Source organism: Gobio gobio, assembly GCF_949357685.1.
Source record: "Gobio gobio genome assembly, chromosome: 15".
NCBI classification, from domain to species: domain Eukaryota; kingdom Metazoa; phylum Chordata; class Actinopteri; order Cypriniformes; family Gobionidae; genus Gobio; species Gobio gobio.
The window spans coordinates 27,863,608-27,876,534 of NC_137108.1; the positions used below are offsets into that span (position 1 = coordinate 27,863,608).

General features: G+C 35.0%; 2 protein-coding genes across 2 annotated transcripts; both read right to left on the bottom strand.

The window, feature by feature from the left end:
* Positions 1-222: 222 nt before the first annotated feature.
* On the bottom strand, positions 223-2,574 carry negaly6 (neuromast-expressed gpi-anchored lymphocyte antigen 6; the record flags this gene model as incomplete). Its single annotated transcript, XM_079838109.1, has 5 exons — positions 223-437; positions 1,653-1,753; positions 1,876-2,029; positions 2,123-2,236; positions 2,526-2,574. The coding sequence occupies 5 exons, from the start codon at positions 2,572-2,574 to the stop codon at positions 223-225; spliced, it is 633 nt and encodes a 210-aa protein (XP_079694235.1).
* A 1,377-nt stretch (positions 2,575-3,951) lies between these two features.
* Positions 3,952-6,707, bottom strand: LOC307138266 (urokinase plasminogen activator surface receptor). Its single transcript, XM_079836478.1, has 5 exons — positions 6,638-6,707; positions 6,287-6,394; positions 6,059-6,208; positions 5,808-5,918; positions 3,952-5,718 (listed from the first exon to the last, which is right to left on the bottom strand). Exons 1-5 carry the CDS (start codon positions 6,684-6,686, stop codon positions 5,501-5,503), a joined length of 636 nt encoding a protein of 211 aa, XP_079692604.1. The 5' UTR covers positions 6,687-6,707; the 3' UTR covers positions 3,952-5,500.
* Positions 6,708-12,927: the final 6,220 nt, after the last annotated feature.

Here is a 12,927-nt window from a genome sequence, read left to right on the forward strand (position 1 = left end):
TGTCTAAATGAAAATTTCGGTATATACAACAATGAATACAACAGCTTGACAAGCACTCTGTGACGCCAATGCATCCTATCATATATGCATGATCAGGCATTAACGAGATATATTTAGATTATAATTTGTAATCAAACATTATAATGTAAGAATGTTGGTTGAAATGTATTTATTTATCAGTAGAACTGAAGCCTCAAAAAGCATCATGACACAACAGAAAGCTCAAAATGATGTGTGTGCGATGGCATACACCAGAAGCCCCAGCTGAAACAAGCATCCCGGAGTGACGGTTTGAGCGCTGTTGCAGAGATGTCCTTCACAGCAGGTCAGGTCCACCGATGAGATACTGGACTGGCCGATCTGGGTGGACAGGTCTCCCTCACACAAATTTCTGGTTGCACATCCTCTCATTATCATCTTCTGTCCATCAGTATTGACTGTTGATAAAATGATAAAGAGGATCATACATTCAGTCATTCTGTTATTTTAAGAAGGAAAACAAGTTGTATTATGATCATAACTGTCAACAACAATGACACAAAAGAATCTTATTTGGGGCAGTGAGCCTTTGAAAAATAAAACCGTTTCATGGCCCGCAGTAGTGAGCAGAGGCAGCATTCTCCTATGTCGATCATGTCAGAAATACCCATATATTAATATACCCTTATATTATATCTCCTATTTAACCAATATTTTAAAAAACGTTTTAACTTCAGTTGTCAAATGCAATCTCATGTACTCCACATTTAAAAATTTTATAGGGATTTTTTTTTTTTAATCAGAAATACTATATTGTGAAATAGTATTACAATTTAAATGAACTGTTTTTAATATTTAAAAAGAAGTAATTTGTTTCTGTGAAGGCAAAGCTGAATTTTGAGGAGCTTTCAGTGTCACATGATCATTTAGAAATCCTTTCTGATTTGGTCCTCAAGAAACATTTTATTCATGGTTGAAAACATGGTTGCTGTTTTTGTTGTTGTTGTGGAAACTGATCATTTTTCTTTCAGGATTTATTCTGACCTGTTTCAGGAATTTGAATTACAAAAGAACAGCATTCTAATGAAATATTTTTTTTTATTTGAAATGTCTTTACTTTTGATCATTTGAATGCATCAGTATTTAAAAATCATATATATCTATATATATATATTAGGGTTAGGGATATGGAGGGATAGGAATATGATAACATTTTCGGACAGGAATGAACAAAATATGTTGACCTAGGAACGCATCTAACTCAGCAAAATAGACACACACGTTGACTTTCCATAGACATAATGATTTTTATATTGTACAAACTGTATATTCTTTCCCCTAACTCTAAACCTACCCATTCACATAACACTTTCTGAATTTTTTATGTCCCTATGATTTTGGATATTGTCATCTTTGTGGAGACATTTTGTCCTCATAATGTATGGTTTACCAGGACCACACACACACACGTCTGGTTTACCATCTTTGTGGGGACTCGACTCTCCATAGACGTGATGCACACACACACACAAAAAAAACTGAAATGCATTCAGTAACTTTTCTGCACTTTAAGCATTATAAATGTTATAAATATTAACAATTCAATAGAGCTTTGTTTACTCAGACAGTGACCATTTTTCTCATACTCTCTCTTGTCTTGTGTTTTATCGTACCTGTTGCCTTGATACAATGATCTTCGTCATCAGCACAAGGTAAAGTTGATGAGCAGTCTTCTCCAGTGCAGGTGTAACATTGTATTCCATTTGGGATCCTTCTGGGTAATTCTATGAAATGTGCATAATTAAAGCAACTAAATGTGCTGTACTCCATTGGAAATCCTGTCTGATATAAATGAATTTTACTGTCACACAATATTCTTCCTCTTGTGTTGTGTACGTACCTGGTTCGCTTTGGTTATTATTGCACAGGTTAGTGTTGCAGCACTGATTGTTCATGACTACACTTGTAATTCCAAAGTTTACAGATGCAGCCACGCATTGTCGAGTTAGAGAGCAGTTCTTCGTAATCATGTCATTCAGTTTGTTGTTTCCTACAGTAGAAATGTACATTGGACTGGTTTGTAAAACATACAAAAAGAGAAGATACCCTGAATTTCAAATATTTATTCTGCCACAAAACGTACCTGCATAAGATGTGATTTTCATGGTCCCACACTGACCGAAAGGACACTCCACTTTAGTTTCAGCGCATCTTGTTGACGTCTCAGGAATGCACTGATAGCAGGTTAGGGAATTTGCTGAAATTGAACAAGTCTAAAATCTTTAAGCGCTGCAATGAATTTTAAATGAACAAATAAACAAACAAACATTTAAAAATAAAATTCTCTTTTAAGGAAAAATAAATCTTAAGGAAATACATTATAGGCCCACTACATTGATTTAGTTCAGTAACCCTCAATTTAATGAATAAAGTCCCCTTTTTGACAAAGTTCTCACATATTGCAGGACAACAAAACCTACGAAAAAAAGATTACAGAGTACTAAATACTAAAGTCTGTGTAAAAAAAAAGAAAATCCAACAATTACCTTTGTAGAAAAGTGTACATATGAGAATAAAGAGGACAGACTGTGCCATTTTGATGTGAGCTCAGACTGAGATGAGAAGGGAGGGACAGGAGACTATCCCTCAGAAACATGAAACATGCCGAAACTGATACTGTACCTCAAAAAAAGAAAAGACAAGGGTTGCCAACGTGTCACACAACTATACTTTTTTCGGCTGAAATGTCTACAGTGAATCTGAAGATTTGAAACTTGTTGGTTTATTGATGGATATTGGTATGATAATGGGTGTGTATGGCAGAGATGGAGAATTCATGTTTTTGTAGATTATTTTATGCTTTTTAATGTATAGAACAGTAGAGATAAACAGGAAAGAAGTGGGAGAAAAGGGAATATGATCATGGTGTGACCTCATCCTGTGCCCCTGTGGGAACCGTGTATATACTGAGTGTGTTGTAGTAATATGGCCTAGCTTGTACAGACTGTAGAAATAAAGTAATATTAACAGAAAATTATTGAATTACGGGGGGGGGGGGGGGGGGTCTTGTGTAGACAAAAACAAGATTATTGTTCAATATTGTTCAAAAGTAATATGCTAAGCAGTAGTGTTGTAGTACTCTTAAGACCATTTTTGATGGCCTTGGTCTTGTCTCGGTCTCGACTGCATTTCTCCTCGGTCTTGTCTTGGTCTCGGACTTGAGGACTCGGGATTTTATCTCAAGACCAGTCAAGACCACAACTGCAAGGATATCACTAAATTGCCAGTGCATTGCCTGATTGATTTAACATCATTAATGTGATTTGATGTAAAACTTACAGTTTAAAATGCAATCAATAACTTCTTTGTAAAGTGATTTCTTTTGTTACTGTGCTGCCGGGTTCAAAATCAATGCAGCATTGTCTCAAAAATGCCCCAAATTAATATAAATGCCCACAAAATTCTAAGATTTCGTTTTTTTTTATATAACAGAGTATACTTAAGCAATATCGCAAGAGCCAGAGTGCTGTTTTCATGAATATAAGTGTGATTGCAAATTATATTGATTTATACAAACGTTCAATTAACAAGAATTTAATATTAAATTACAAATATTAAACTGTGTTTTTGCTAATTCTGCAATGTTTTGTTATTAAATGAATCAGCTGCTTTGAACAAATCGGTTGAATAAAGGATTCCGTGACTGTAAATAATGTTAATGTTTTAATGTTATATTCATCTGAACACTATTTATGCAGGTGTAATTGTACCAATTCAGATGCAACTTCTATGCCGTGAGTTTTATTGTTAGTGATTTGATTGGTAACAGCGCTATAGTGTCTTACTAATTGTATTTATTCATTAAATAGAAGTCATTTCTCAAAAAAATATGGATCTTTTAGATTAATTTAAGGAGTGATGGTCTGTGTAGTAAACGTTGTTTGTACGGGAAGAAGGAGGCGGGAACCGGCGAACAATCAAAGTATTTAATCAAAAATAAAGACAAAATAAATATGGCGCACAAACACAAATAAACACAAAGTGAAAATAAAGGCTGCAGCCCCTCACGGACGACTGCAGCAACACATAACAAAACATAAATAAAATACAACATAAAATCCAGGCCTGGTCCTCTCTCGTCCCTCACTGTCGTCGCTCCTCCTTTATAGTCCCTCACTCCTCCGCGAGGGCCGAGATCGTTGCGGCGCGCAGCTGGCGCTCATCCTCCCTGATGAGCGCCGCCTCGTCCCGCCCTCACGGTCCCTCGGCCTCGCTGTTCGCCACAGTCTGGTCCTGGTCTTGGTCTTGACTCGGTCGCGCCCTGTCTTGGTCTTGTCTTGGTCTCAACCCCACAAAGTCTTGGTCTTGTCTTGGTGTCTGCACACGCTGGTCTTGGTCTCGACTTGGTCTCGGTTTAGGTGGTCTTGACTACAACACTACTAAGCAGAATAATTCAAGTTTTGATCAGAGTGATCATTGCAAAGCAAACACAATTCTGTCTAGTTCAGGATTGCTTTGTATTTAAAATATTTAAAAACATAGTTTTAATGCACTACAGCAGTGGTTCGCAACCGTTTGGATTCCCTAGTTTTTCCAAGACCATATTCAATATCGTTCTTTCTTTCTTTTAATATAATTATCCCTTTAATACATTAATGTTTCGCCAATCATTATTACATATTCGTGTCTTTAGCGACCCGGATCTATATCTAACACGGATGGATCTCTACCTGACGCGATTATATAAAACTCTCCTGATATTAGTGTAACAATTACAGAAGAATACAATTATCATATGTTCTTACCTTTTAGAGCTTGGTAGGGTTCAGTTTGAGCAGATGTTATACCATCATCACTGTCCTCATCAGAGCTCATTTCCCCGTAAATTCAGCATCTGGCTCATATTCGCTATCTCAAACACATTCTTAAAACTATCATTTTCGAAATCAATATTTTGATCGCTGACAGCTTCTTCACCAGATCCACCATCAAGTGACATTGACACTAATATTTGATTGCGTTCAGTGCTTGCTCTGCAGTAAATCGCTGAGCCATTTCAAGTTTTGCTGATGATTCTTTTGTTTTCTGCCTGCTGTAACTATGAGTGAAGCGTCACTTCAAAATTGTGTATCAGACATCGCCATCTTGTGGAATAAAGGTGAATTGCACTTATTTAATCATCAAATATATAATGATTGTTGTGCAGAAAAAATATACTTACATTGTTAGTTACACACATCGGGTAATTATAGTGACCCAATACAATTTCTACAAAAAAATGAATGGGAAAACAGGCATTCTTTTATAACTGAATGAATGAATGAATGAACTAGGCATTAGGCTACAGAGGTCTCCATCTCCTCCATTGACATGAATGTTGTTTTTTACTTTGATGTGAATCACACGAGGCTCATTCAGACAGCCAACTTCCAAACACAAGAACTTTGTCCCCAAAAACCAAATGTTAAAATGTATAGAAGTCATTGCATTAGATTACAAATTTGACTGTTGAAAGCATGTATCAAAAGAGCACAAATAGAGAGAGAAGTGGTACCAGCATCACAAAATACACTCGCAGGCTCTGAGCAGTGTTACACAGGTTTCCCTCACAGCATTTCATTTTAACACCAAAGCCGTACGACTGCATAGGCAATCCCAGAGATTGTGTTCTGTTGGTGTCACAGAACAACTTGCTTGAACATCCTTTCATGGCCACCATTTTAAAAAGGATAAAGTCAACTGAGAAAAAAAAAGAAGAGCTGGTGTAAAGTTTAAAGCCTTAAAAAATAACTACTAATTGCAGTGTCATAATTAAAAAATGACTTCACCTGTTGAAGTAAAGCACTGATTCTCATCACCCTGACAAGCCAACTTGTTAGAGCAGTCAGTGCCATTGCAGGAGAAACAACTCTTCCCGTTGACAGGCTGTTCTGGGAAGTCTGTACAGGTTCCACAAATAAATGATGATGAAATAAATCTAATTGACCTCATCCTCTTGTATTACACCCTGCCTACTATACATATGAAAATAACCAACTGATAACATAAAATAATGTCAAGGGAAAACATTTTTTAGTACCTGGTGCATTTACATTGTTGCAGTTATCTTTATTGTTACAGCACTTTGAGTTGAAGGTCACTTTGGTATGTCCAGAATTTATGCTCCCGTTAGCACACAAAAAAGGATCTGCGCAGGTCCTCATGTAATTATAGTCCGTTATTTTGCCATCTGCAAGGAACAACATTAAAACCCCTTCAGTATCAAAACCCCCAACTTAGACATTTTTCGTAATCATGTGATTCTTACCTTTGTAAATGTTTGTGGCCGTGGCTCCACAACGAGATGGACAGGTTGTTAAAACTACTGTGCATGTTCCTGCTGGGCCTGCACATCCATAACATTTCAATGCCAGTGCTGAAAAAGATCAAGAGATAAATACATTGAAATAATACAGTATCATTCTGGTATCAGTATGAATTTGTTTCCAAAAAGAAGCATCAATCTTATACAGAATGCCTGTGTGTATCTCATATATTATTTAAACTGTTAAATAAATACAAATAATTCAAATAAATTTAAATAAACATGCCGAATAAATGAATTGTTGAGCAGTTAGAAAGAAATATACACATTTCAAATAAACCGTACACAGTTTACCTTTGGAGAAAAAAGCACAGGTGAGAAGCAGAGTGATGTGCAGTGCCATAGTTGGACTAAATGAACGATGTCAGCTGGCAAGAATGAGTTCATGTATATATATTTCCACAGGCCTGTTTTGCATTGCAGCAAGAACCATTAAACTAAGACAACCAGCCTGATTTGTTAAGCTGAGTGCAAAGAAATTATCCAGAACTTGACCTCAAGGAGGAAAGGAACAAGGTGCAAAAGGTACAAAAAGTTAAGTCACCTTTATTTATACAATACAGATTGTTTCAATGTTCAGCTTGTTAACATCAGTTGATGCAGTTGAACATTTATTAATCTTGATAATTATATTTAAATATAATTACACAATTACAACTTTTTTACTTGGAATATTAAAAATTTTCTAAATTACCACAGATTAATAATTGATCGTTGCAAAGGAATTTTTTACTGTCATGAAACCTATGGATAATGTTAACAAATTCAACCTTATTGTGAATTGTGGTGTGCTTTATAGGTTACTTTTGAAAAATGTTATTAAAGGGATATAATGAAATGAAGGTCAGTGAAGGTCCATTGTTGTTTTGGGCCCCACTATATGGACAACAACGCTGATACATTCTTCAAACGTCTACTTTTTTGTTCCACTAAAGAAAGTCAATATAACACATTAATCTTTTCCCTTTAAAATGTCACCCATGCATTTCATAACTTACAAAAGAAAAAAATGAAAACGACACCAACTACAGTGCTTGTAGAAAGATTTTTATTTTTTATCAAACTTCATAGGTATCTTTAACTACTATGTTTACATATAAATGTTTAGCAATGTAGGCTACTTATTATGTTCTTGTTGTATTGTTTTGCTGCTATTGAGATGTGATGCGGGTACGGTTAGTGACAGGTATATTTTTAAATATAAGTACAATGCAAAAACATGCATGTACACAATAGGTGCGTTGTATCAAATTATTAATGTAAACGTTAGTACATAGTTAAAGACACTTAATATAAAGTTGGACATTTAAAAAAATAATAATAAATTAGATGTGTTTCATAAATACATGAAATGTGTCACACTCACACATATATCACACAGATGCTTGGCCTATCCTATTGTTATGCATTTTTGTAAGAATGCAAATGTCATGTTTAGTTTTTCCATATTTTTGCATTTTCCTGTGACGCTTACCTTTTTAAAACAAATACTTGTATGATGCTTGTGACCACAACAACATGAGTGACTGATGCTGAGACTTTCAATGCGTCATAAAGGATACTGAATGCTTTCTATTGCCGCAGTATGCACTCAAAAAAATGATTCAAGCCCTTCTTAGATATGACACATTTATATTGTGTTCACTTTATTTACATATATCTAATTAGGGTGAATACTTATATATATTTAATAAGTCTAACCTAAAATATATAAACAGCTTCATCTATGAGATTTATTTTAATTCGATTAACTCAAATTAATTTGGGCTTTGGAGCGCGCCATTTGAGCATGCGCATAACAAGCTCAGAGAATGGAACAGAACAAGCTCACGGTGAGGCCACCATTTTCTCATCTGGTGCTGCGAGGACTGTTAAGGCGAATTCCTTATTGGTAAGTATTAGTTTTTTTGTAGTTAAGAATTTACCTCACTGTCAAATAATGTGTATATCGTAATTCTGAGTGAAATATGCTACAGCTGTGAAAGTTATGCGAGGTGGATTGTTCAAAGTGCTTGCGATCGTTTTGGTGCCGTTTACTTGTTGCTGCCACTGAATTGGTGCATTGAATTTGACCTGATTAACACGAAAAATAACAAATTTCGACATATAAGTTAATCGTGTACGTGAGATGTTCAGTATTTCTCAATCTCCAAATGACTTTAAGCCCTGTGCGGGAAAATACACGAAAACACGATCCAAAATGTATTTTATGGATTAATGTATGATCCCTTAACAATACCCCCAAACCTAAACATACCAATTTTACACAGAATATAAAGAGAATAACACGTAATGGACAGAATGTGATGGAAAATGACGATTTTAATAACAATATAGCATTAAAAAGATATTTTTAACGGCTAATCCTACACCTAAATTACCAAAACCATTTATTATAAATAAAAGCACAACAGACAGACCAGTGTAACGTTAATCACAATGATTTATTTATTGCAAAAATGTCAAAAGCGGTACCAAGAGTAGTTCAAATGACGATGTGTTGCAGTCGCAGTACTCTCTGGTGGTATATAATAGATTTGTATGAGCACTGAGCAGAGCAGGGTGTAAATTATTAATCAGTGAAAATATTAATCCGGCTTCAGTCCGTGAAGGCGCGCTTTTCCCATTTTTCAAATACAAATCAACTGAAACACGGCATGTCACAATCTGTGACAAAGCAGGCGAGAGCCAATGAGCGTTCGATGTCACTGCCGTAAATCATGTCGTAACGCTTCATGAGGGCGCGTTTTTTTATTTGAAATTTGAAAACATCCCAATGTGCGCGGGATTTGACATTTACGGTCGCTGATGAGTATGGAGATGAAGATAACTGGACAAAGGGCTGAATTTGGATCTGTTCCACGCAAACGTATGGATTCTAAAGAATTGGATTACAGCGAAGTAATAAAATTGATGTGTTTTAAGAATTTATGTTTTGTTTTTGTGTATCTTATGATCGACATTTCCCACACAGACTAATCCGTGGCGCTGCGCCACAGAATCAACACCGGCCGCCATATATTGCGAGTCGTTATAATTTTTTAACGCTATTTACAACACGCATATTCGTTCAGCTGCAGCCAGAGCCGTTGAAACGACATGCTCTGCTCTCATATCTTAGCGCGGCGCGCGCGGTCATGTGGCGCTGACATACATTTGAATGGATACACAACAACAGCTTCACTAATACTATTCAGGTATTTGCAGCAATGTTTGGTAAACAGTACAGCATAGTGTGCATTGATTATTACGTCAACCACATGTACAGTATCATTTTATTATGGAGATACAACGTCGTTAATGTTTTTCTTGTATTTAGCCCTCAGGTATTCCTTAATCGTTCACACTCATACTCATTTATGGTCAAATGTGACCATACACCTTTTTTCAATTAAATAAATGTTCTATATTTTGGTTTAATAATATTTATGCAATAATTATGGTCCATTAATGACCATATAATTATTATTATTTTTTTTTTAATTCTAAAAATGTTCTTATTTATATTACACTTTTGTAGTATTTAAGGTTAAAATAGAGAATTCCAATGCAACAAGGCAAATTAGAGTCATTTTGTGGCTGGAAAAAGAAAAAAAATCATTTGTAATGCAATTACCCACTATAGGTACCTGCATGGCTCTTTAATATAATACATATTTAGACATGAACAAACAATAGATTTCTTTAAATGTGAAATTGTAAAACGTTTAATTATACTTATATAAGTGAATATTAATGAATCCAAGCTAATATAATTTACATTTATGCATTTGGCAGACGCTTTTATCCAAAGCGACTTACAGTACCCGTATTACAGGGACAATCCCCCTGGAGCAACGTGGAGTAAAGTGCCTTGCTCTAGGACACACTGGTGGCGACTGCTGGGATCAAACCAGCAACCTTCTGCATATTAGTTCAGTGGTTTTACCCACTGGACCACCATCTCCAATTTAACCCAAGAAAAGTTTAAAATAGTGCTAAAAAGGCAAACTTATTTTTCCTTATATGTACAGTAGGCTATATACATATGAATTGATACAATTCATCCTCCAGGTCCTGCACATTCTTCAGTTTTCCAGCATCTTTTGCATATTTGAACCCTCTCCAGCAGGGACTGTATCATTTGAACAGGATTACATTTTTCTTATTTTGTTTAAATATATATTTTTTTCATTTAGTACTGCCCTTCGGAAGCAACAGAAGATACTTACATGTTTCGTGGAAGACAAATTAAGTACAATTGACCTCGATCTTCAAATTCAAAAATCTCAAAGTCATACATTCACTGCTGGAAAGGGTTAAAATATGCAAAAGATGCTGGAAAACTGAAGAATGTGCAGGACCTGGAGGATTTTTCTGAAGAACATTGGGCAGTTTAACCGCTCAGTAAACAAGGGACTCGTGAAGAACCATCACAAAACATGAAAACAGTAGTAGATCATCCAGGTAACCATACACAGTATTAAAGGGTTAGCTCACCAAAAAAATACTAAAAACACATTTGAAATAGTTCATGTGAGTTCAGTGGTTCTATCTTAATTTTTTTGAAGCGAAAGGAATACTTTTTGTGTGCCAAAATAACGACTTTCAACAATATCTAGTGATGGGCCGATTTTAAAACACTGCTTCTTGAAGCCTTACAAAGCGAATCAGTAAATCAGAGCGCCAAAGTCACGTGATTTCAGCAGTTTAGCCGCTTGACAGGAGATCCGAATCACATTTAAAATGGGCCCATCACTAGATATTGTTGGCACACAAAAAAATTATTGTCGCTCTACAATATTAAGGTTGAACCACTGCAGTAACATGAACTGTTCTAAATTAAAAGCAGTGCAGTTTGCTGATTACTTTTGAAATAAAAAGGGTACAATTCAGCTTGGCTTAACCAGAGTGTTTTGTGTTTTTGTCCAGGCCACTGAGGATGCAGAAAAGGAAATTTCAAGCACCGTCATGGGGATTTACACATTGCATAGAGATTCTTACACACCACACACACATAAAAAGTACAAATGTGTTTATTTTTGATACACTTACCTTTTTTTCTTTCTTTTTTTTAATGGAAAACTAAGTGAACGAATACATGTATTTCTACTTAGTGGTTCTAGTTTTTTCTAGTTATGCAAAACATGGTAACACTTTACAATAAGGTTGTATTAGTTAACATTAGTTAATGCATTAGTTAACTTGAACTAACCATGAACAACACCTCTGTTCAGCATTAGTTAATCTTTGTTAACGTTAGTTAATAAAAATACAGCTGTTCATGGTTTGTTAATGTTAGTTCACAGTGCATTAAGTAATGTTAACAAGATTTAAATAATGCATTAGTAAATGTTGAAATTAACATTAACAACGATAAATAAATGCTTTATAAGTGCAGTTTGTTATTAGTTCATGTTAACTAATGTAGTTAACTAACGAACCTTATTGTAAAGTGTTACCCAAAACATAATAGTCAAGTTTGTTTTGACTTTGCAATATTGATTAGTTTACATAATGACATGCACAGAAAAAGTACAGTTTTTTTTTAAGTGAACCAAAACATGAATTTCTAGTTAGTGGTTTTAGTCTGTTTCGAGTAATACAATTAATTAAGCCATACATGTGTATGTTACTTGTATTAAGGGGTCAACTTTTAATATTACATTGTGTTATTAATAGTCAAGTTTAAAAAATACATTTTACAGTAAAACACTTGCAAACCTGTTTGAGTTTTAAATAAAAAATATTTCAGTCAATATTTGTCTTGTGTCTGTGGGGTACAAAAAAGGATTTCTTCATAATATTTGATTATCCGATTAAATGTTTTAATTCAAGTTTGACAAGCATGAAATCATTTGATAAGTGTATATTTAATTTTAAGTATTTTATAAAATTGAGTTGGACCAACCCAATTAAATTGGTTCAAACTGAGTTGGATCAACTCAATTACATTTTTTCAAACTGAGTTGGACCAACTCAATTAAATTGGTTCAAACTGAGTTGGACCAACCCAATTAAGTTGGTTCAAACTGAGTTGGACCAACTCAATTAAGTTGGTCCAAATTGAGTTGGACCAACTCAATTAAATTGGTTAAAGCTGAGTTGGACCAACTCAATTAAGTTAGTCCAAATTGAGTTGGACCAACTCTATTACATTTCATTGCGTGAATTAGTTTTTTATGAGTTGGGGCTACACATATTTATTGGATGGAAAACCTGCCCTCAATTAAATTGAGTTTGTCCAATGAGTTATTTTTTTGAGTGTGGTCTTCTATTTAAAGCTACACTGTGTAACTTTTTTAGTTTATTCTTAGCTAAAAACACTTAGTTCTTTCAAAAATATATGTGCTCATTAATGTATATTTACTTCTTTCAAGTAATAAAGTATTCTCGTAAGTTTATAATATGCCATTGAAAATACATACGGGTAAGGGGTTCGAACGCGGGTTGCCATGTCGCCCCTCCATCTTGAAAGTACATTAGCCAAAGAGGGACATACCCGTAAATTCAAACTTCGCCTTTCGCGTTTTAACACTCGATGGCACCATGTCGAATGTGGACGAGGTCGAACTGGAAGCCATGTTAATCTTGGACTAAATCGG

Bases quoted from the DNA above. Each gene is read 5' to 3' on its own strand.
- LOC307138266 (XM_079836478.1), bottom strand. From the start codon at position 6,686: ATGGCACTGCACATCACTCTGCTTCTCACCTGTGCTTTTTTCTCCAAA. The intron at 6,395-6,637 runs GTAAACTGTGTA...GATCTTTTTCAG, and splicing joins CTGTGCTTTTTTCTCCAAAG to CACTGGCATTGAAATGTTAT. The intron at 5,719-5,807 runs GTGAAGTCATTT...TTTTTTTCTCAG, and splicing joins TCAGTGCTTTACTTCAACAG to TTGACTTTATCCTTTTTAAA.